This window comes from Artemia sp. Qi Xiang Cuo, chromosome 1 (genome assembly GCF_049724085.1).
Source record: "Artemia sp. Qi Xiang Cuo chromosome 1, ASM4972408v1, whole genome shotgun sequence".
Taxonomy (NCBI): domain Eukaryota; kingdom Metazoa; phylum Arthropoda; class Branchiopoda; order Anostraca; family Artemiidae; genus Artemia; species Artemia sp. Qi Xiang Cuo.
This window is the reverse complement of record NC_142794.1, coordinates 30,358,657-30,384,053: the sequence shown is the minus strand read 5'-3', so window position 1 is coordinate 30,384,053 and position 25,397 is coordinate 30,358,657. Positions and strand designations below refer to the sequence as shown.

The 25,397-nt window shown below is 34.4% G+C and overlaps 1 protein-coding gene across 1 annotated transcript in view; it reads right to left on the bottom strand.

The window, feature by feature from the left end:
* Window positions 1-859: 859 nt before the first annotated feature.
* Window positions 860-25,397, bottom strand: part of LOC148956197 (katanin p60 ATPase-containing subunit A1-like) — a 35,017-nt gene continuing 10,479 nt past the window's right edge. Inside the window, exons 3-9 of the mRNA XM_089094465.1 lie at window positions 22,410-22,527; window positions 16,084-16,366; window positions 14,609-14,752; window positions 12,372-12,530; window positions 9,060-9,315; window positions 5,475-5,601; window positions 860-2,611 (exon numbers count right to left, since the gene is read on the bottom strand). Of these exons, the coding sequence (XP_088950591.1) occupies window positions 2,413-2,611; window positions 5,475-5,601; window positions 9,060-9,315; window positions 12,372-12,530; window positions 14,609-14,752; window positions 16,084-16,366; window positions 22,410-22,527 (1,286 nt within the window). The 3' untranslated portion in view covers window positions 860-2,412. The remainder of the gene's footprint in view (window positions 2,612-5,474; window positions 5,602-9,059; window positions 9,316-12,371; window positions 12,531-14,608; window positions 14,753-16,083; window positions 16,367-22,409; window positions 22,528-25,397) is intronic.

The window sequence follows — 25,397 nt, the reverse complement described above, 5'->3', positions numbered from 1 at the left end:
ACTGAAAGATCGGGGCATAAAGGGATTTTTTGTGTTTTAGCTCCACCCACATCTTCTACTCTCCCTCCCGACGATGAGTGGTAATATTTCTTTTATCATAGAGAAAATTAATAGCTAATTTTTTTTGCGCATTACAAGTCTCATACTGTGCGTGTCAGGAAGAGGTAAGGGTAGACACATCCCCAGCATTTAATAATAAAAGAAGACCCAGCAACCAAAAATCTATTGTTTAGCTATTCATCTGCAAAAAGGGTAGTTGTGCAGTATTTACACATAGGAGGGGAAAGAGACATTTCAAGCCAGGTACCACCTAGGTAGGTCTTGGGCACAAAGACCCGCAATGTCACGAAGAGACATGACGAATACAAATAGTTTCAAAGGATCTTCACAAGCAATAATTCAAAAAAAAAAAATCCTTAAAACTGATTAAACTTGTAATATGGATACAGTGTAAATCATTTGAAGGGGGCAACCATCTCTCGATCCTTGTAATAAATAAAAGGTGCAAAAGCGTCTCTGGCAAAAGAGAGTGGGGCAGAAGGACGGGTTCTACAAAATTTTATATATTTTTTTTTATCATTTGAGATTGAAAAAATTCGTTAAATCATAGAAATGTCTTAAAAGATGAAAAATTCCAAAAATATAGTAGAATATAGCCAAAATATATAAAATATAGCAAAATATAACAAAAATATAGCCAATTTATATATATATATATATATATATATATATATATATATATATATATATATATATATATATATATATATATATATATATATATATATATATATATATATATATATATATATATATATGACTTAATAATATTTCTATAGTTGACGCTTTTTGCATAAATTGCAAGGAGAGAAAAGTGTGAAAAACAGATGAATTTGTTTAGGACATTCAGCTTTTATCGTTAATTTTTTCTTTAAACAGGGTGTTAAACTAGTCCGATGTCAAATTTAATTTAAAACAGACATCCATGGCATGGGTCCAAAAGATATTATGACATCAAAAGGTGGTTCTTTTCCAGTGGGGGAAAAAGGTAAGCACCCAAGGGAGATTTGGAGAAAGAAGGTACCTTGGAAGGTTTTCATTCTTAATGACAATCAGGAATAACAGGTCCACCTCTTGGCATTTGTCGGCTACGTCACATTCGTTGGAAATTTAGCAAGAAGCAGGTGTTTTCAAATGTTATTGTCGAGGATCGATTTGTCAAGATAGCAATGAATTTTAGGGACACATTTTTATAGGATGCTATTATAAATTCTGCTAGTGCTAATATCGTTGCTTCCTTTCAAAAAGAGTCATAAAACATGGTTCATATAAATTTTTTGTAAGCAAACCTGAACCTTAAATTCTGCAAGCTTCTTGATTGATTAGATAAATGATCGCCATGTATCCTAAATCAAACTTGAAAATCTCACCAAAGTGAAAGTGAAAAAAGGCGCCTGCTCGACAAAAGGTATGCTACATATTCTTCTCTCAACAAAAAACATATCAAGCGTTACAAGTGGAGAAGTGTTGGCCTTTAGGAATTTGGAAGCACCTTTGCGCACGCAGGGTTAGCATAAAGCCTATATATCCTGATTTTAGCTAATTATTTTTCTCATTGGTTTAATCGTGTCTTGTTTCTCAATCCCCGAACTTCTTTACCTAGGTGCGAGAATTTAAAATTTATCACACTAGAGTTTAAAATTATCAAAGGTTGATTTAATATTTCAAAAATGACATTCTTTTTGTTCGGAAAAGCAATTTTCATTCCTTTCTGCCAAAAAATCCATTTTTTTTCAAAATATGTAAGATATTCTTCCTGATTTCCAATTTTTTTTCGCCTTTTTTTTATTCTTGAATTTGCCTTCCCCCTAGACTCCTAAATACATGTCCGTTACATTTGAAATTCACATATTTTCCTAAGATTTCTTCTAGATCTCAGACTAATCAGTCTCTGAAGTCTATTATACACTCTTCCTGAATATAAGAATGGCTAAGTAGAATTCGAAAATCATTTACTTCCGCAGGTATACTTGTGGAGTTCTGTGAATCCTCTATATCTGAGACACACTCCATCTATTTCACTATATCCCTATTGACACTTACGGTCAGCCACAAATCAAATATTTCGTGGGGGTACAAATTAAAATAATTTAGAATAGACAAATATATAGAAAATCTACGGAACAACAGAAACAGTTGTAAAAACATGTAAATTCAGGAAAAGGGGTATGAATCCAAAGACACTCACGCGTGCATACCTGTGACTAGCTAATAATAATACAATTTAAGAACGTTAAATAGGAATTTCATAACTCCCGGTAATTCTTCGTCACTAGTTTCATTTTTATGTGTCTTGTAAACCACTGCTGTTTAAAAAAAGGTTTATTATTCACAAAAGACGTTTTCAATGCACTATGTTGAACCGAATTCATTAATCCAATGGCGGTATCTTTCCAGTTCTGTTTGTTTGACGCTTTTCTTGCAACGTAAAATAGCCTCCTTAAAATCACCCATAGATACTGGGTTGTTCAATTCCTCGGCCGTCAACAGGCGAATCTCCTCGCAAGAAAGGCCAGCTATCTTTCTCCTAAGAAACATCATAGCTGCATCCCTATAAGAGAAATAAAAATCACAAAACAAATAGACCACCACTCAAACACCAAATTCTTTTCATGTTTTATTTAGGAAGGAATATGATCATTGAAAGCTTAATGTCCAAGTAGCATCACAGTCAAAATTGCCGATAGGAAACTCAAAATGTACAAATGACATGTGTTTTGTTTTTTCCTTCATTTCCTTTTTTCATTTTTTTTTTTTTTTTTTAATTTTACCGCTGAAGCGGAGATTGAAAGTTGGCTTGAAACACTTGTATCAATAATGGCTTGTTTCTGACAGTATCTCCAAGTAATACGTATTTCTATCTTTTAATAAGAAAGAAAATAGCGACGAAGACCACACTGCCTTTCCATAACAAATAACAAAAGCACGAAGAACAACAGGGAAATGTTTCTGCAAGACAGTGGAGATAAATTGAATGAATATTTCGGCCCTATGTCCAAGGGCCGTCCTCAAACAGACAACAATTTTTTTTTTATTTTTGGTTTTATTGGTCGCATGTTGTTGTGAGTCTTTTTTTCTTTTATATATTTTTGTCTTGCTGAGGACGGCCCTTGAACATAGGGCCGAAATATTCATTCAATTTATCTCCACTGTCTTGCAAAAACATTTCCCTGTTGTTCTTCGTGCTTTTGTTGTTTGTTAATAAGAAAGAAAATAATAAGGTAGAATAAGAATAGATAGAAGGTAAAGAAGACAGATAAAAAAACGGCTGTTCCAAACTGCAATATTTCCTAATTTCAAAAAAAATACTGCCATAAACTAAAATCTGATTGATCAGTCAAAAATTCTGTATTTGAAAACTGTACAATTCAAGGGATTGCTAACAAATATTTAATTGGCATTATAGTCGTGCACAATTTTGATTTTACCTACAAGTATGACTAAATCGTTGCCTGGGATTAAATTAGATTCTGGTATTATATACAAGTATGACTACATTTTGGTCCAGGCCCCAATTGCTCAATTACGGTTCCACTTTGGTTCAGAATAACTAGCTGGTAAGAGCTTGTGTTTCATGGGAAAAAAGGTGTTTTTAGCAACTAGGACAAAGAGTGTGAGCACCTTCAAGAATAAAAGCTAGTGTTATTCCGACAAAAAAAAAAAAAAAAAAAAAAAAAAAAAAAAAAAAACACCAATCCCGTCTAGTGTTGGGCATTCCTTAGCCTTTTCAGTGTAATAATTAGGTAAAATTAGCGTAATTAGTTTATAATAGCAAAATTAGTGAATAAAGTGTCTGACTTGCAGTCATACATGTTAGTTCTGCCCGTCGGGATGGATGGATGATAGACTATCTATCAACAAGTGAAATGATATCATTTTTATACGATTCTGAAAAAGGGTTATGCCAGCTTTGCCTCTCACTCAGATTATCTGTCTTGTTTATTCTCCAATTAGCCATGTCTCTAAACTTTTTCATCACAGTCCACCAACTTGATTTAATTCAAATAATATCTGCATTTTGGCCCTGGCAAAAACTACTCGAGCACTGTTCACTTTTGTTCGGATTAGCAAGCTAGTGAAGGTTTGCGGCCCATGGATGGCGTTTCTAGAAACCACGCTGACTTCAAAATGGTATCAAATTTTTTGTTTGAACATAAAGCTTAAAAGAGTTGAAAACCAAAAAAAGAAGTTTGCTCTATATTTATTAATTGACTTTTTATACTATTTCACAGCATACGTAGTGGAGTAGTAGAGTATCTAGACGAGTAGTTTTTAAAACTTAAAATTCCTGTTTCATATTCATATACCAGAACTTATCTGACAAATTCTCAAAGAGAAGTGAATTTTGTGTCAAAGGACATTAAATTGTTTCTCGTTCCACTGTCTGCCTTTCCCAAAAATATTAAAAAAAACAAAACAAGGTCAGCATTGCCAAATTGTAAAAGGACTCTCCATTTTGACAAACTGAAGTATGTTCAATATGTTTATTGAAATTAAAAACAGATAACTTTTTCAGTTGCTGGTGTGAAAATTTTAAGCACTAGATTTAGAACCTCCCTGAAGGATTAAAAGTTTGCAAAATATATTCAAATAGGAAATGAGCCCCTAAATTTAAAATAAAATAGAATGGCTTCTAGTAATAAGTTGCTCCTTAGGTTTGACTAATACTGATAATATAACCAATGATCTTTACTGATTGAAAAAATAATTAAAATTTCTACAAGCTATTTCATCCGCAGGTTCAACACATTTTACTGTCGTTCATTTCGGGAAAAAAAAAACAAAAAAAACAGCAAACGAAAAAAAGAATAAATTGTGAGCCCTAGAATCAAGGGCTACCAAAATTCCACTGACACTACTACATAGACCATTCCAACTAGAAAAGCTACAGAAAATACGAGAAAAGACTCGTAAAAGACTAGTAAGAAAATGCTCGTAAAAATGAAATTCAGAGAGGAAAGAAGATAACAAAATGAAAAATAAAATCAGAAAAAGTGAAAAAAGGAGGATTTTGTAAGCCATTGGCGAACCATGCAGACGGAGAAACAAAGCAAATATTTCGACAAGGACCTCCGCCAAGTCGTCCTCAGCCCTAACCAAAAAAAAAAAAGAAACAAAAAAAATCTAACCTTTCGAAGTTTACCCGACAAAGACAGAACAGACACTAAATAAAAACCAGGCAAGAATCAATGAAAAAGTTCCAAAAAATGTTATTTCTGAAACTATCCTCAAAACTAGCAATATTTGGCTACGTAAGAAAAAGAAAGCAAAAGCAGAAGAAGTACAACTAAACAGATTAAAAAAAATAGAGAAGACAGCTACAAACAAAATCAATAACAAAAAATAAGTAAAAAAAATTATAGCAATAAAAGGCAACAAAGTAGAAGCAGAAAGAAGAAATGAAATATAAATACCGGGCCACTAATACAATATCAGCTCCCGAGTATCCTTCTAGCATGGCAGAAAGCTCCTCCAAATTCACATCCGATGCTAATGCGACAGTGCAGAGAGCAGAAGAAAGTAAAGCAGCTCTTGTGTTCCCTACACAAAAGTAAAATGGATATATTAAAATACAATAATAAAGAAAAGAGTTTTGACTTAGTTATGATATTTAAGGACAATTGCATCTTCAAATTTATATTATTATGGGTAAGTTAAGTGTCTAACAAAACTCTTAGGGGTTTAAAAATATCTGTTAAAACCAAGGAAAGGAAAAACTAAATTTATTCTTTTTCTATTACAAAAAGTTCACGAAAATTCAAAGTATTTTCAAGGTGGAATTTTTTTTTTTTTATTGTTTTGGTCCTTTGGATAACTTCATAACTGAATAATTTTGGATAGCTTTCCGAACTAACTAATAATTTTCAAGTTAAGATAATTGCTCAACAGAGAGATTTCAAATATCAAAATATTTTTGTACGCAAAAAGGGTTTTCCATTCTGCCAATGTTTCTAATTTAGTAAGATTTGCAATTTTGCTTTATTTTAATTTTTCTCTATTTGTGGAATCACTCAAAACACACATATATCTTTCTTTTTCGGGGGGGGGGGGGGAGGGGGATTTTGAAGTAGCACAAATGAGCAAATTAGGCGAACTACAGGAAATGTAAAAAAAAGCGTAGATTGGCTAGGGCCACAAGGACCCCTGCGTGGCATTCTGAACCTTATTTCATGCTGTCGCTTCCAAAAGCAATATTTCCCTTGATGAGCGGAGTTTAAATGATCTATCACGAGGTGAAGCTTAACAAGAAAGGCTCTCTTTCTTGAGATCAATCTTTTTATGATGTCTTTCTTGTTTTACCGCAAAAACGATACCTTGAAAGATTGAAAGAATATGAAGAAAAATCTTGGAATACCCCAAAACTTGTTCATATGAGCTTTATTCATCTTCATCGCCTGTAACCAGCCTGGTTGGAGGCTTTGTAGGTAATGGAAAAAATTAGACCCTTCAGTGTTTAGTTCAGAAGCCAAATTGATTAAGTTCATTTTCTTGATTTTTACCATCCCTTCACTTAATTAATCATTATCTTAGTCACATTGTCCCCTTGACAGTTCTTCCTCTATAATAACTTTCTCGTATGCAGGTATATGCTCAACATTTTGTTTTGTTTGGGAGGGAGAAGGAAAGAGACGTTATATGCTTGTCTGTATGGTTCAATTATGACTTCTCTCTCTCTCTCTCTCTCTCTCTCTCTCTCTCTCTCTCTCTCTCTCTCTCTCTCTCTCTCTCTCTCTCTCTCTCTCTCTCTCTCTCTCTCTCTCTCTCTCTCTCTCTCTCTCTCTCTCTCTCTCTCTCTCTCTCTCTCTCTCTCTCTCTCTCTCTCTCTCTCTCTCTCTCTCTCTCTCTCTCTCTCTCTCTCTCTCTCTCTCTCTCTCTTTTTTTTTTGAAGACGTGAAAAGGTAGAAAGGGAGAAAAGGTTTGAAAATTTTCTAACTTGGACATTTTCAAGACGCACATAGGAGTAAAATTCTGCCATTTGCTCATAAAATTGTTTTGATGTTTTTTTGTGTGGTTTTTATCCCAGTGATCAACAATTGAGTAGCAGTATAGCAGGCCTATGTTTCACTTTGAAAAAAATTAAAATAGTTGTTTAAAAATATTTTTAAATTAAGGATATACAACCATTTTGTATCACATTATTGGAGTATACATGAAGTGCACTGTTAAGCACGTGCACCAAAGTGTGGAGGTTACGGAAGGGGGTAAGGTCAAGTGTACCCCCCTCATAAATATCAGGATTTATGAAATTGTTTCCAAAAACTTTCACCTAATTAGCGTAATATACGACAAAAATCCTCACCTTGGATTAAATTCTTGCATAACCTGCGTTCCCGAGCAAGAATTCAAACAATTCATTAGAAAATCATTTAGAAAGTAAAAGTTGTTTTAAAAAATGCAATTTTTTGAGAAGTTTGAAAACCCTCTGCCGAGCACCAGCTTGTTATCCGCCTCTTAAGCTTTGATCTGTTTAGATATATGCCTATGTTATCATTTCTAAGCTTTCCAAATCCCTTTATATTTTGGCTGAGTTTATAGTCACTGTAATTTTGTTGGTCTGTTTTCAAAAATTTTGAAAGTCAACAAAGCCAGATACAACAGCTGTATTTTAGGGTTCTTGTTAAATTTCCTTCCTAAAATCCATTCGATTGAAAAAAGAGTAAATAAATTACCCCTTAAAATGAAATCAGTGCCATACCTTTGAAACTGATGTAACTTTAATTCAAAACTAATACTACTACTATTAATAACAACTCACTGCAGCACCAAGCCACCTGAGGCAAACACAGCTACGAACGCTCCTTCTCCATCCCAGTCTATTCAAAGCCTCCCTTTTTACACCCTCCCTGGAGGTTCCCATTTTCTTTAAATCTTTCTTTAAGACATCCTCACACCCCAGATGAGGACAACCTGCTTTCCGTTTAGCCCTAGACGGTTGGCCGAAAAGGACAATCTTCGGCAATCTGTCATCCTTCATCCCCACAACGTGCCCTAGCCACCTCAGCCTTTCTTTCATTGTAGTTGTAGCCCTAGAAAGCGGGATTGGATCCCATTTTTCGTACAGCCTACTGTTTGAAATACGGTCAGTCAGCCGGGTACCCCAAACAATCCGTAAGTAATTTCTCAAAACTTCAAAACAATGATTCAAAACTAATATTTAATTAAAATATGAATAATTACCAAGAGCCCAAAAATGATTAAAAAGATCTAGGTTGCAACAGTAGCTGCAACCTAGTAAAATCAAAACAGTGGGTCTCATTAATCTACTTAATCACACTACAAAAATCGCAGTTTCAATCGTGATCGTCTTTCACTGAATTAGTCTCTTTTGCATTGAAACAAAAGTTCCTCAAAGATGCACTCTTCCGTACCGTTTTTGCCCATGATACAAGTTAAGCCCTTCACGCAAACAGTTATTAGCTCAAATTTGCCAAAATCTACGGAGCCTTTTTCGTTGTTTGCTTATGCGCTTAACTATTTCAATTTTTCCTAACTAGTTTCTTAATCGCATTTTAAAATCAAAGTGGTCAAAATGGCTCCAGAAGAATAATTTAGTGTTTGTTCACCCCCAAATAAACGCTCGATCAGTTTTTGCAATCAAGCGCTTGATATTACGATCGAAAAAGCATGTAACAAAAGTGAACCTGACCAGAGGATTTATGAATGACTCATTTAAAGCTATAGCTTCATCAAAAAATCAATAAAACAAAATTACTATCAGGTAGTGGCACATTTTTCGTTGTTTGCTTATGCGCTTAACTATTTCAATTTTTCCTAACTAGTTTCTTAACCACATTTTAAGATCGAAGTGGTCAAAATGGCTCCAGAAGAATAATTTAGTGTTTGTTTGCCCCCAAATAAACGCTCTATCAGTTTTTGCAATCAAGCGCTAGATATTACGATCGAAAAAGCATGTCACAAAAGTGAACATGACCAGAGTGACTTATGAATGACTCATTTAAAACTATAGCTTCATCAAAAAATCAATAAAACAAAATTACTATCAGGTAGTGGCACGTAGATTCTCTTTTCAAATCTTCTCCGAAAAGCTTCATCAATCATCCAGGGATGATTTGTGGCTGCCAGCACCAGCACTGCTCCAGATTTAGTTGAGTCTGTCTGTGTAATTCCATCCATTTGCACAAGGAGCTCTGCTTGAAAGCGTCTCGTCGCTTCGTGCTCATTTGGTAAGCCCCGCTGTCCAACAAGAGCCTCCACCTCGTCGAAGAATATGACGCTTGGAGCACGACTTTGAGCCTTAAATCATATAATTATCATTAATTTGTTGTTTCAATTATGCCAATAATTGCCATTTTTGCCAACTTTTTTCAAAGGAAACACAATTTAATTTCTTTTCAACTCTGAATTATAAAACTAATATCTTTTACTGGCGGCCCGATCTTGAAACACTTCAAATTCTGTACAATATTAGATTTTCCAATCAATTCTTTTTCTAACGAAAGCATATGGGTAAGCCCAAGTCCTATCATACAATACTCTATCTCTCTCTGTTTGATGGAAATTTTGGGCTTAAGGGAGTTGGTTATTAAAATCAGACGTGGAAGCATCCTTTTAGGAGAAAACATGAATATAAATGACCGGCTCTGAATGTCCTGCCAATTCAGTATTTTTTTTTTTTCGGTAGTCCTTACTTGATCTTACAGATTAGCGCCTACAATTAAGGTAATTTGCTTTTATTTGGAACCTTTTGCAATGGATGTTTAAAACATAGGACTAAAAACTTCAAATAAAATTAACAAAATCATGTGAGGAAAAAAATAAAACAGACTTACTTACCTACTAACAAAAAAGACAATTAATCAGAACGAATAATTAATCCAGCATGCAGGAAAGTCGTCCAACTTATATGGAAAGCATCTAAATTATCTTTAGATTGGAAATTATCATTACGACTTTCTCAAGGTCTCTTGTAAAAGAGCACAAATATCCTGTTATCCTACTGGCCGGATTCACTGTCCTTACCTAAGACAAGGATGACTCATTCATTTTATATTCCAGAAAAACACAAAATTTTGTTTTCAGAGCCAACTGACTCCATAGTTAAGGTTGGTTTAGACGGTAATAAATAAAAAAAATAAGTTTTTTTTTACTAAGAGTAAGGAGCAACATTAAAACTTGAAACGAACAGAAATTATTACGTATATGAGAGGGTCGTCCCCTCCTCAGCACCCCACTCTTCACACTAAAGTTTTTTCAGTACTTTTTAAAAAACTTCTTATTGTTCTAATTAAACGAGCCTTTTGTTTCAGGAGTCGTTTTTAAAGAATTGTTACAAAATTTAAACTTTAGCGTAAAGAGCGAGGTGTTGAGGAGGGGGCAACCCCCCTCATATATAAAATAATTTCTGTTCATTTAAAGTTTTAATGCTGCTCCTTACTTCCATTTAAAAAACTTGTTTTTTTTTTTAAACTTAATTCCTGGTCGTCTTTTAAATAATGCCTGAAAATCTGGCTCGACCTCCACAGAAAAATCCCTCATTTCCACAAAAATATGCTCTAGACATGGCAATCCCGGAGAAAATTTACCCAGGAAAATTACCTTTAACATCTCCACACGTAAAATTTATTCGGGAAAGAGAAAGCAAGACAAAAAGAATTTCGTATAGAAATTCTGGCAAGTGCCCCCAGCGTAAAATTTCCCCTGAAAAGTTCATCCCCTTGGAAAATTCCCCACGAAAAATTCTCCTCCTGGAAAATCCCCCACCTCCAGCAGAAAATTCACCCTCCCCACCAAAAAATGTATGAATACTTCCTTAAAACAAATACTGTACGTAAACAATGGGCAAATTTTATAGCTTAAAGACCTTTCCCCACGGGCTTTAAGGGGTCATTTTATCTCAAAAGGCATAATTATTGGGCCTTTAAACTATGCTGAACAAAAAAGCTGTCAAACAATTTGATCGGACGATTTTGGAAAAAAGGGGCGTGGGAGGGGGCCTAGTTGCCCTCCAATCTTTTTGGTAAATGAAATAGGGCACTAAAACTTTTAACTTTTGTTCAAATGAGCCCTCTCCCCATATTCTAGAACCACCAGGGTCGATACGATCACCCATGAAAAAAGAAAAAAAGAAAAACAAATAAACACGCATCTGTCATCTTTCTTCTGGCGAAAAATACAAAATTCCACGTTTTTGCACATAGGAGCTTGAAACCTTTGGAGTAGGGTTCTCTGACCCGCTGAATTTGATGGTGTGATTTTCATTAGCGTTCTTTGACTTTTAAGGGGTGTTTTCCCCCTTGTTCGAAAACCAGGCAGATTTTTTTAGTCTCGTATATTTTGATGTGTGACACTCTTAATGAAAATTATGGTTTTAGATACGTGTCGCAAGAAATACTTATTTTTATTTGTGTGAATTAAGGTGTCATTACTTCACCTGTTGCTTAAGACAATGCTACCCTCTCAGCCCAGGACCAAATGCTGCATAGCGGGTAGAAATATTTCAATTTTGTATTTCGCGGACGATTTACCTAATATTAGCTGAGCCATTTCAGGGTTGGAAAAATACTTCCAGGAAATTTCTGAGAATTATCTAACGATTGGTTTGGCCCTTTACGTTTCGATGTGTGATGTAACAATATTTAATAGGAGATTTAAATTAACGAGTTTATTTTCATTTTAGCAGATCTTAATAGAATCACAAGATTTGGCGAGATTTGTAAGCCGTTTTGCCGTTTGGGCATAAGTTGTAAGAAACGCCGCTGTTATTGCTAGTGTGCGTTGAGTGTAAAATACGGTGATTATTACATATAATCATGATTTTATTTAAATAAAGCTCCCCTTGCAAGAATTTGTGGCCTTGTAGTACTATCCTGCAGTTTCTGTTTAGCATCCGCTTGTGATATATTGAAGAAACCTAATTTCTCCAAAATAAAGAAAGTGCGTTATAAGCTTGCTAAATACCATTTGCCCCCCCCCCCGACAAGCACTATTTATTTGGTTGAAAAAAAAAAACGGATTGTATAACTCATACAAAAAGCTTCAAGAACTAGAAGCGCGTTTGAGTAAAGGGTACTTGGTCACGCCTGATCTTTCTTTTTTTCTCTTTAGGCATATTTCTCCATGATAGAAAATAAACTGGATACATACTTATATACATTACAACATCAATATTGAACCAGTTCAATACAGAATTCTGTTTTGCTGTTTCCCTTGAATCTTCTTAACCTTCCAGTTTGAAAGTAATCTTTTCTAATAAAGCGAATTAAAACTTCAAGATATCCATAAATAATGTAGCACTAGAAGTATAGACACTAAAAACCTAGAAAACTTACAAGTTTGAACAGAGTTCGTACCAGCTTTTCGGATTCGCCTCGATACTTGGATATTAAGGTTGCAGATGTTACATTAAAAAATGTAGCTTTACATTCCGTTGCAACAGCCTTTGCCAAGAGAGTTTTTCCAGTCCCGGGAGGTCCAACCAGGAGTACTCCTCGCCAAGGCCGCCGAATCCCCTAAAAAAAGAAACTGCCAGAATAAATATAAATTGAAGACAGGAAACCTACGATGAAGCATCAGTAATATCGAAGTTAACAATAACTGACAACCCCGAAATATCTGCTTAAACAGGACCAAATTTCAAGTTAGTCATTCCACTGAATCGACAGCCCCAAAAACCGTGGGGAAATGACAGATGTGGCCCCAACGGCATAAAATTATGGAACTGGTCACAGATGCATCTCTTCACAGATGCATAATAGTGTAAAGGATACACATGTTGTACCTTTTTGAGACTGGAATTATGCAAACAGAATTATAATTTAAACATTTGGAGGTAAAACTTAGGTCACTAAACTATCCTTACTCCCTTCTCCATCGCCATTTTGCATGAGAAAGGTAGGCATACTGCACCTTATTTAGACTGGAATCATACCAAATTTCTCAATTTTACTGCAGAAATGAGCTAAGTCTTGATTCAGTTCAAAAGAAAACAAAGTCCATATTCGACGCAAAATCAGCCAAGTTCCAACTCGATATAAAAGCAAGATATGAATCGTTTAACGTCCTGGCCTAGTATACAAAACAAACTAAGTCTAAGCACCGGAGATCAAAAAGGTGGGTATATTACACTTTACTTGAGTCTGAAGGTCTCCAACCCTCTTGGTTGGAGATTCAAAGCAGACCAGTGACCTCTCCCGTAAAACCAACCATCAACCCACCAGCAGATTTTTAGTAGAAAGGTAGGTGTCTTGCACCTGCTTTGAGCCAGAATTTTGCATGAATTTTCCTAAATGAAGGCTTAGAGAACCAATGTGTGCATGTGCATGCTACAAGAGAGGTTGCAGCTTTTAGGAAAAGTTGCAACTTTTAGGTTGTAATTTTTGCAAAAAAGTTTAGGTTGTAATTTTTAGGAAAACCAATTAATGATTTTTGGACTCTCAACTTTTATTTTCAAGGCTATGATCTGTTGCTGGTTGGGCAATTTGGTTGTCCCGGTCAAAAAATGCTTTTGGTAGGATATTCTTATGATTGAACCCACTTTTGATTGTGCTGAACAATTATTGAAGGCAGAAAATAAGATCCAGGATTTCTCCACAGCTCCCCCCCCCCCACTATCATAAAGCCAAAAAGACTATTACTAAATACCTCTTTGAATACTATAAAAACTTGCACGAAAACAATGCTAATTATTACTTGCGAAAAAAAAAATAATAAAATGTCAATTTTACTGCCCGCACAAATTCAAAGTACGGGCAAAAAAAGCAAACTGTTTGTGGCGTTTTTACAGGAAGCACAACGCAACTGCAAATATCCGATTTAGAGATGACTAAATATTATGTTTGATTCTTACCAAATCTGATCAAACCCTGCACATGAATCAGGCAAAAGTGTCCCTCCTAATTTTCAGTTTCAGCGTAGCATGCTCTTAAAAGACATACGAATTCTATACTCGCAGTGTCAATTCAGACGAACGCAGAAACAGCAACTTTAACTGCAAGTAAAATTTGCAGTTCGAGCGATATTTTTGTAACGATAGTTAAAATTTGTAAAAATATTATGATAGTGAAGTAAAAATTGTGAATTTTGCTGTCGAAGAGAACCAAGCTTATATGGTTTCGGATGATTACAGCCCCACCTTTTAATCACATGAACTTTACTGAATCTTAAGCTGACACAAAGGGACATTCAAGGGGGAAGTAAAATCAGAGTTCAATTTTAAAACTTCCTTCAAAGCGTGCAAATATTTAAGTTAGCTAAGCCTGCGATGTCATCATGTAAGTTAGCTAACCCTGTCTAATAGCTAATTGACGTCATCTGATGTCTTATAATTAATCGATATCCCCCGATGGGGTAAGTAGGGGTTCTAAGAAGTGAGACCTTTTTTTCAGAAGTGGGACCTTCATTGGAAAGAATAAAGAGTGAAACACTGAATAGAGCAAGGAAGAAAAGCAGCACGTGCAGCTATTTACATGCTTCTCAGAGCATGCTACGGATGTTACTTCTGCAACAAGTTGTTAATGTTAGCTCCAGTAATATAAAATATTTTCTAGGAGACGATAAAAAAAACACTGTCAAACAAGTTTTTACTTACAGTGAAAAAGTCAGGAACCAAAAGTGGCAATATAAGAGCTTCTTGAAGTAATCTTTTAGCTTCTTCTAGACCAGCAACAGTTCCCCATTTCACATCAGGGCAAGGAGAAATCACTTCGTTTTCAAGTGCCGAGACAAGGGTGCTCTGAAATAAGATTTGGATTTTAGTTTAAACCCATGGAAGATTGCGGGGGGGGGGGGATCTCAAACTCTTGATAACTGCAAACAAATTTAATACTGCTAAATTTTTTTAGTCCTGCTAAGAACTCACAAGGAAAAGATAAAAGAGTCGCATGTATCTTCGAAAAAAAAAAATCCTAAATTAAATACCAACGGCTAATAAATAGAATATCAGATTGAATTTTTATCGTATCATCTTGGATTAATAATTTGTAATCTAACTTTGGAACAGACAAACAAATTAGATTTAGATAGTTTCGGGGACCACACTGCCTTTCCATGACGATAAATAAATAAAAGTTCAAATAGGGATCCAATCCTTTTGATAGACAGTGATTTTCACAAACAGTGATAAAATTTCACAAAATACTAGATATTTCGGTCACATATACAGTGCGTGTCATCAGTAGTAAAACATCAGGGTTTTACTGCTGATGACGGTCACTGCATATGTGACCGAAATATCTAGTATTTTCTGTGAAATTTTACCATTGTTTGTGAAAATCACTGTCTATTAAAAGGATTTGATCCCTATTTGAACTTGTATTTATTTAACAAATTAGATTAAATGAGATAGGATCAACAACGAAAGAGAATAGATTAATGAAACCGAAAATGCCAAAAGGTTTCGATTGAGTACAACTTTTTGGGTTAAAATACCGATCATTGGATTTATTACACACTATCATCACTTGATCCGAAACAGACTTGGTCATCTTTTTCTGGTTGTATGATCCAAATACGTACCAACAGTTACATTAAGATTTATATACAGAACTTTGTTTAGGTAGGAGCCGCTTATAGAAAAAGTTATTTCTATGCCTTTCTTTGCATTAAATAGCCTAGTGTGTATTTGTAAGAACTTTTTTTCATTTCGACGGGAAAAAGAGGGGATATGAAGAAAATTCTCTCATGATCCATGAAAGTTTGGTTTTAAAGAAGAGCGTAGGAGTGTTTTATGTATTAAAATGTTCACTTCATTCTTTTACCTAAAAAGCATATTACAAGACTAAAAGATCAAAAGATCTTTAGACCGATCGTAGCACCATTGTTATTAAGCAATTGCAAGATCAATATGCCATGGTAAGTACGGTAAAGCTTGAGAATAAAGAGCAAAAACCAAGCCAGGCACTTGTAATTCAGGGTAATTAAGAAAGTAACCCAAGTATTATTAGATCTTGTCAGAAACTTGCAAAATACCTCGATCATTGTGCGAATTACAACTTATTTTGTGAATGCACGCACTGAACAATATTTAGTTTCAAAGACCCACACAAAATTTAGAAAAAACCTTACATCTAATCCCAAAATGGAGCCAGCTGCTTCGCCATTCTTCGACTGGCGCTTGTCATCATTTTCAACAGCATGAGATTCAGACGACGAGCTGTCTGCTGCACCTGAATCCGCATCTTTATCCAGCGAGGAGTGCTGAAACTTTGCACCAGGTTTCTTCTTCGATGCGAGGTCACGAAATTGGCGAGTGTTTCTTTGCTGTGGAACAGGGGAAGCGTACTCAGTTCTCGAGCTTTGACCTGGTCTGTTACGATGCGAACGCCGTGGGAATGTATTAGGGGATGATCTAGTACACAAAAAGAAGAAAAAGTTGAATTGTTGCGATCCTTGATTTTAAACAAGGCAAGGAAAAGTTCTATTTTCCTCTGATAATCTGGTTTTCAAAGCATTTCTACTTCTTAAATCTGTAGGTCTGAAAGCAAATAGCTTAAGGCCGTTAAACACTTTAAAGGATCCCCCTATCTCGCCCACTACAAGCTTTTTTAGTTTTTGGGGCCAAACTGTTCAGAACTGATTGGGCGGTCGTGCCACAGCTTTTATATGAGGCATGTTTTTTAAGTAAGTACCGTTTTGCGATTCCGCCGCCACAGCACTAAGGTCGTCGTTCTGCATATGCGCGCTGGTTACCTACATCTCTTGTCTACGCACTGACGCCATTACAGTCTGATTCTTAATTGTATACGTTGTTTACTGAGTGTTTAAGATGCCTCCGACAATCGTGAGTCCCGCCGATTGTGAAGTACGGGCGGTTATACAATTTCTTAGAGCTAAAGGTGTAAAACCGATAGAAATTCATTGTGAGATCTGTGAAGTTTACGGACAAAACATTATGAATGATGGAAAGGTAAGGAAATGGATGAGAGCATTTAAAGATGGCCGCACAAATGTGCGTGATGAAGAATAGAGTGGGCGTCCTTTGGTCTTTAATGAAGATTTGGTGCAGAAAGTGGAAGAAAAGGTGAGAGAAAATATGAACTTCACAATTTCATCAATGTGCGAATGGGTTCCTCAATATTCTTGTAGTGTTTTGTATCGCATTATGACTGAGAACATGAATTACCGGAAATTGTGTTCATGTTGGGTTCCACAAATGTTGATGAATTTGCACAAAACCCAACGTTTAGGCAGTGCATTAACTTTCCTTGAGCAGTACCACAATGAAGGTGAAGATTTTTTAGACCAAATTATTACTGGTGACAAAACATGGGTGGCCTACGTCACACCAGAGTCAAAACAACAATCCATGGAATGGCAACATTCATCATCACCCAAAAAAGTGAAATTTAAGCAAACAATTTCTGCCCAGAAAATCATGTGCACAGTTTTTTGGGACAAAAAAGGAGTATTGCTAGGGGAGTTTCTGCCTCGTAATAAGAATATCAATGCAGCGTCTTATTGTGAGACATTGAACAATCTGTGTCGTGCAATCCAGAACAAAAGACATGGCAAGTTGAGTAAGTGCATCATTTTGCTGCATGACAATGCCCATCCACATGTGGTTAATCAGACAAAAGATCTCATCAAATCTTTTAAATGGGAAACTCTAGATCATCCTCCATACAGCCCTGGTCTGGAGCCCAGCGACTATCATTTGTTCCTGCACTTGAAGAAACACCTGTGCGGTCAGCGTCTTCAAGACGATAATGAAGTCGAAACAGTTGTGTTACGGTGCTTTAGAATTGAGGGAGGAGAATTTTTTTATGAGGGTATTCAAAAACTGGTTCCGTGTTAATGAAAGTGCCTTAATATTCACGGAAATTATGTAAAAAAGTAGATTAAAGTGCAGACTTTCATGTAAAACTTAAATTATTGTAATATCTTTGCACGTCTTTTTTAATTCCAAAACGGTACTTACTTAAAAAACAACCCTCGTAGCATTGATAGGAGACCCGAATAAACGACAGAAAAACTAAAAGCCGACACATACTTTCCCGGAAATCTTAGAAATCTTTGACTTTTTTTTTCATTGAACGGAGCTTTAAGGTTCAGGAAAGGGCAGTCTCTAAGAATATTCTATACGCCTGCTTAGAAAGCATTAGAAATCAGCTCAAATGAAGTATCATTGAATAATTTGACAACTTTGGAAGTTTCTTGTTATCCTATCTGCTTTGATGGAAACCTTTGCGGACGCAGGATCCACATTATTCATGCTGTGTGTACATTGATTAGACAGCGCTTCGCCTAACAATTAGTGAGAGATTATAGGATTTCTCTGTTTTAAACTAGCCTCTCGTTAGCTTTGCAAACTGTTGACGCATCTAAATTAATTTTTTACCAAGATTGCTTCGGAAGCTCCCGGTGATGCTGCGAATATTTGCTAATGCGCCCTTTGTCTTTGAGACTGTCAATCGACGATGAGACTCGCAAAATGACATTTTTGGTATCGAAATTCCTTAATAACTGGTTTAAAAAGACAGAATTGTGCAGGGATGATACAAATAATTTTCTTGAGAAAACTTCAGAGCATAAAAAACACTAACTATTAGGCTAAGACTCCACTTTTTGCGAAATTTAATGTTTTTATTACAGAATTTCCCTGAAGAAAGGGTCTGAATGTTAATAGAGGAATCATACATACATACATAGTCAAACGGCCTTATATAATTTTAAAGGGAATTCAAAAGATAATTCCAAAATATTAGTTATTTTTTTATTTAGCTTTTATTTAGTTTTTTTTTTCAAAGAAGTAGAGGAAAAGCAAAAACAACACAGTAAGCAATTTTCGGTTTCAAATTAAAACAGTGAAAGAGGAAATCAAACCTTTGCGCGGCGATAGCTAAGCGCAAATTTTAATTCGAATTTATAGTCTTACAAAATAGTTTTAAATAAATAACGATAATGTTCAGCCAAAAAAAAAAAAAAAAAAAAAAAAAAAAAAAAAAAAAAAAAAAAATACATATCATAATAGCAGAATATACTAAATTAGATGGTAGAATCCAATAGCTTTTTTTTCTTTTCCTTTTTTTAATTTTTCTTTGCCCCAAGATTGGTCTTTCTTTTAAAGTTGATAAATTTATTCTAGTGTAAAGTTTCTAGTCTCGAAAGTTTTCTTTTATACTTTTTAGTCTCTTAAAGATGATAATGGCATGATTTTTTTTTTCATGTAGCCCTGGTACATCACGGTTTCTTTACAAGTCTTGTTCCTCCTTTTCATTGAATGTAAATTCAATTTCATTGGATGTTGCAATAATTTTTCATTGGATGTTGCAAATTCAATTTCTAATTTGTGATCACTTTTGACTCTTAAAAAGAGAACTAGAACTTCAGATTTCAAATCTAATGACTCTCCTAAAAAGTTTATACGACCGTCCCTTTCCTGAAAACCTTACATGTTAATAATGGGCAACTTGCATAACTAACAGCGCTTGCCCGGGGTGCTTTGGGGTTTTCGACAACCCCGGAGGCATGGTTATTTGGCTTTTAATAATAAAATTTCGGCAGTGTTGTATAGAAATAACTGCTGCAAATTCAATTTCTAACTTGCGACAGTTATCCATGACGTTGCTAATGCCCTACAATTGTTGCTAATAACAGGAAGCGTGATAAAAAAAACATGTGCCCTGGGTAAATTGTGATCTAATTTATGTGATCTTTCTGTTGTCACCTTTCTGGTATTACTCTTTTCAGAAAGAGCGATGTTAAGCAAATCCGATGAGTCTTTTTAAGATCCAAATTTATATTTATTCTCCCCCCTTAGGAATAGTAACGTTAGAATAATTCATAAATTTGATATCTCAGATATCGTAATTGATATTTCATTTGATTTGATGTTTCGTCGCACAACTTAAAAAAACCGTTCGGTTTCAGCATCCTACCGTCTTCACCACATTATAATCTAGTTCGTTTGTTTTATTAATTAAAGTGTATTTTGTTTCGCTTCTGTTTTTTTTTCTTTCTATTACCCTTCGAGTGTCATAATTTTGTGGTGATGCGGTTTAAAAATAAACTACTATTATTATTATATGTAGTTGTCTGATCCTTAAACTCATTTCTTTTTCTCTCTTTTCTGTCTTCCTTTTTATCTTCCACTAAAGAACAAAATTTTAATGTTAATTTTAAATGTTAGGTATTTATTTGAATTGTTTCCTATGTTAATTGAAATAGTTTCCACCGTTTTTCGTAACTTTTAATTCTAGCATTGTTTATACTTAATACACACCCCCTTTTTTCTACCAACAATTAAAATTTTTCGTTGTCTACTATGTTTTGAATTACCGGAAAATGAAAATTTCTAAGCTTCTTCAACCAAATAAAATTTTCCTCGCTAATTTTCAAGAAAAAATATTCAACTTGTGTCACATTTACTGCTGGAGCAAATCTATAAACAATTATTAACAAAAGACACGTAAAAAACGAAACTAACTAGCTAAAAAAAAGAATAAGGAAAAGAGAATCTGCATCAGGTTTCATACGAAAGCAAAATGTGTTTATTATTTAGATTTTTCTTTTATAACACAGACATTTTTTTAAATAACAAATTAGACCAAAAAAAAGTGCTTCAGAATAATAACTAAAAAAAATTTGACTTCCATCTAGAAATATCTTGGAAAATTAGTGAATCATAATGTAACAGATTCTAAAACTGTCTAAAATAATCTTAAACTATGACGGCCTTACAAGTAAAAAAGACAGGCTGTAAGTTTTGATTATTTAATAAAACAGTACAGTAAAATAATCTCCTGGCCTAGAAAAACGATGCAGTATTCACATAGGATAGTCGAAATCAGGACTGGATGTTATGCCTGACTTTTATGACTGAAAAATGAATAGGATTTCCAGCCATGCCCAAACGCCATTAAAAATTCTTTTTTAAAATAGTTGTATCGTTTTGTTACTACGTTTTTTTCGAAGCGAAATTAATTATTTGACAAAAAAGAATGAAAACGTAATTATTTGACAAAAAGATTGACAAAAAGAAAGAAAAAACAGAGAAAATGAAAGAAAAGTATCTAACTCTATTATATTAAAATGATAATAATAAAATAATAAGTAATATGATACAAATAACATGTAATAAATAATTAAACATTAGGTTATTGACAACTTATATAGGATGGAAAAGATGAAAATAATCAAACTACAGAGTCACATTGTTACTCTTCTTTTTTCTTTTTTTTAGCTAGTTAGTTCGTTTACTATTAATACTTAATAGTAAAATACACCATTGAATTATTTTAGTAATAGAAAAATCAAAAAAGGGAAAAAACTGTTTCGTTTACTGACACTTGTATAAAACTATGCTCGAACAAAGGCTTAACCTTCGGTAACCATACTCAATAACACATAATAACCATAGTACACTAGAGGGCGGAGACCCGTAAAATTTAAAAACAGGCTAAAAAAAAGGGAAAAATAAAAGGAATAGACCGAATTTCTTTCAAAAAGACAAACAGGATAAGTGGGAATATTAAGACAGGGTTGACTGTCACAATACTTATCTTTTTTCGTAAAAATAGGAAAGAAACAACGGTAAAAAATAATAAGTTTCCAGGCTAAGTTACCATTTTTTAAAACTGGAAGACCATTCTCTAAGTGTTTTTGAATTTAGAATAAGAGAAGGTTGCAGCAAAAAAGTCAACTCATTGGATTATATTTATGCTAGTTTTTGGGGCGTCTTGTTCTAATGAGTGCCAAATTTCTATGAACCAACAGAAACAGATATTCAAAAATCAAAATCTTGAATAAATAGAATGATCAATAAACAGTTGAAATTTGCCTAAGCTAAAGTAAAAAAAAAGAAAAAAAAATTGGTGATTTGCATGACAATTAAGGGAAACTATGAGGATAATTATAAAAATTAGGAGATTTGGAGCAGGTTATACCCCTCCAGCTACGCAACTGTCTGTCTAAAAAAATCAAAAATCTTCTTTTTTTTTAAAGACAAACGAAGTGGCTTAGTTGTATTTCTGGGATATTATTAAGACTCTTAATGGTCAAGATTTTTCAAACTTTAAATAAGAAACTATTGATTTTCTTGCAAAACAAAACAACGGATGAATTTTTTATAATTCTAAAAGGAAACAAAGAAAAATAAACACCTAGAATTTTTTTTGTATTAAAAAGACCAGACTGGATTTTTTTTTAAATAAGCCGAACTTCCAATAGGTTCAAGTATCACACTAAAAAATGCCAGGCTACAGCAACAATTTTTCACGTTTGTACAGCTGCTTGTAAACGATTGTTTTGAATGTCTTAGTGTCTAAGTATTTTAAAAAGCCCTGTATTTTATTTTTCATCTTCTTGACAGTAAAAATCATTTCTCCGCGAACAATCCTGTCACAGACAAGCATAGACAAAAGAACCCAAAAAAGGATTTTATTTTACCTTACCTGTTTTTATCTGACAAAGGGGGTAGCTTCTCAGCTCTTGCATTCGCAGGTTGCCTCAAAGAAGACCTCCATAGTAACTCCTCGTCGGGAACACATAATTTAGAGCATTCTATGCTGGCTAGAAAAAATAAATAAAGAATTTCAGTTTCAAAGACTTGCTTTTTGCGAAATTTTTACAAAAAAACAGAATTACTTATTCAAACAGAACAATTCATTCACGGATATTTAGATATACTGTATTGTATGAAATATACTAAAATAGTTATTTTGTAAAATTCGTAAAAAGAATCTTTCACAAAAATGCATAAGACTGTCAAAGAGAAGCCCGAGTTACTATCAAATCTCCAAAATGTGAGAAGCTGCAGCTGTCCTTCAAATGTGCAAAGAATTATTAATCTTCGTTGTAACCCCCCTCGAAAACATCCATTAATTTATCTGTAGCTGTTTCTCCTTCATACATTCCACTGAAAACTTAAAGAGGTGCGATCTTACCAACTAGTGAAGAAAAGAACAGAGATAGTGGCTAAGTACAATAATCAGTATTAAAGTTTACCTTCCCTGTGAAGCATGCGATCTTATGTATGTTTGTGACATTTTGTGACAGGTCTCATGTGTAACATGAGTGCGATTATGTGACAAACCTTCAGCTGTAATTGGTGTTAAAGGAACAAGACAATCACACGAATTAATAGAATCACTAGTCTCAGATCCACCCATTCATTGGGTCAGATTTATGATATCATTATTTTTTTTAGAGAAGGAATTGCTTAAAAAATTAGAAAACTTTCCAGTTTTTAAAGGTTTCTGACGATTTTTCAATATGAAGAAAAATGCGAAGCACCTTTAAAAAAAATCATTAAACTGAATCTTGGGTCTTGAATAATACTAAAATTTTCGTCATTTGTTGAAACATTTGAATAGTAGGACCACAAAAAAAGTAAAATATAACCAAAATTTGTTAAGAAACACAAACCTGAAGCGCCTGAAGTAGTCTGTATGGAGTTATGCCTGTTAAAAATAAGAACAGGGTTTCAATTAGAGGAAATAAAAGTGTTAAAAAGAGATAAGCAGAATATTTTGGGAGTGTGTTAAACCGTGATGAATTTGTAGGAAACGATATTGAACAGCTTGAAAAAATTCTCTACAATTTAGAAATGAGGAAAATTTATTCCACAAGCAGCATAACATTTTCTGATAATGTGGCAAAAGATTTTTTGACTTATTTTATTTCCATAATTAAAGATATTTCAGTGAAGTCTATGAGTATGGTTTCTGAAAAAAGGCGATGCGAGTGATTTTAAAAAGACTTCAATTAAACCTCTTTACACATAAAAAGTGACGAAAGTGAGTGTGGTAATTACTGAGGCCTTAGCTAGATCACCGTAAAAAGCAAAATTTGCTTACCATGATAACGCTTTTTGGACTGAAAGATGCTATAGATAAGGTTTTAAGAGAAGAACAGGGCGGTTATAGGATTCAGAGAGGATGCTATGATAAAAATTTCCCTCTTAGATTAATAGTTGAAAAGAATCCAAATCGTCTAACGCATTTAGTCCTCAGTTCCATAGATTATGAACAGGAATCTGAGTCAGCTGATAGAGAACCCTTGTTGAAGGTCCTATCTCTGTACAGCATACCTATTAAATACAATAAAGGGACTAGAACTGTGTAGGAACATAATATATATTAGAGGGTAAGGTAGGAAGTTATGTTAGTAGTTGAATAGATGTATAATCAGGAGTAAAGCAGGTGGTGTCCTATCCACGTTTGCATGTATTATTTTGATGGAATTCATCTTAAGGAACACGGCAATGGCTATGGAAGAACATGGTATCAAATGAGAAGGCAAAACTCTCCTAGACTTGGATTATACAGATGATTTGAGCGTCCTAAACAAAAACGTTAGAGGTATAATTGCATTTTTAGAGGTTGTGAGAGTTCAGAGTGCAAGAATATGTTTGAAAATTAATGCCAAAAAGACAAAAAGTCACTAAAGATAGGAGTAAAAGAGATCAAAAAGGCGATATTAGGTAGTGCAATGAAGATGTAAACAAGTTGAAAACCCAATACGTCACGAATCACGACGAAAGTAAAGTCCCCAAAGGTGAATCACGACAGCTTATAGATGTCTCCAAAGGTGAATCACGACAGGTTATAGATGTCTCCAAATGTGAATCACGACAGCTTATAGATGGCTATGATCACGGGCTAGGCCCCGAATGACAGATTAGCAAAGACTGTGATTTTTGGCCATCTATCTGGGTCAAACGAGAATCTGGATACCCATTTAGGAGATCTTCCCACCCCACTGGGATCCCCCAATGGGGTGGGAAGAAGGCATAAGAAAGCATTTATAGGAAATTAAAATTTCATGCGATGGAGTAAAGAGCGAAGCTTTGTATAGATATAGGTGGAGGAGGGCTGTGTACAGCTGTTTTTGGCCTCAGGCACCTTGGTGCTGCAGCGAATTGCTAGTAGTAGTAGTAGTTAAAAATTTTCAGAGACTTCTGATTTTCTAAAACAGACCGCATACCCTTTTCCTTCTATTCGAAACTCTTTCTTCCATTGAGTGAAAATGTGGATAATTTAGTGTGGACAAACATTTATGAAAAACCAGTTTTAAATTTACCTGTTTTTCTTTTCCTCATTTACTATTTTCTGAATTTGGTTTTTTTCGCCTTTTTAATCAGGAAGCGAATGGCTAGTAGTAGCAGTAGATATAAATTTTCAAAGACTTCTGATTTTTTAAAACAGACCGCATACCCTTTTCCTTCTATTCGAAACTCTTTCTTCCATTGAGTGAAAATGTCGATAATTTAGTGTGGACAAACATTTATTAAAAACCAGTTTTAAATTTACCTGTTTTTCTTTTCCTCATTTACTATTTTCTGAATTTGGTTTTTTTTTTTCGCCTTTTTAATCAGGAAGCGAATGGCTAGTAGTAGCAGTAGATATAAATTTTAAAGGACTTCTGATTTTTTAAAACAG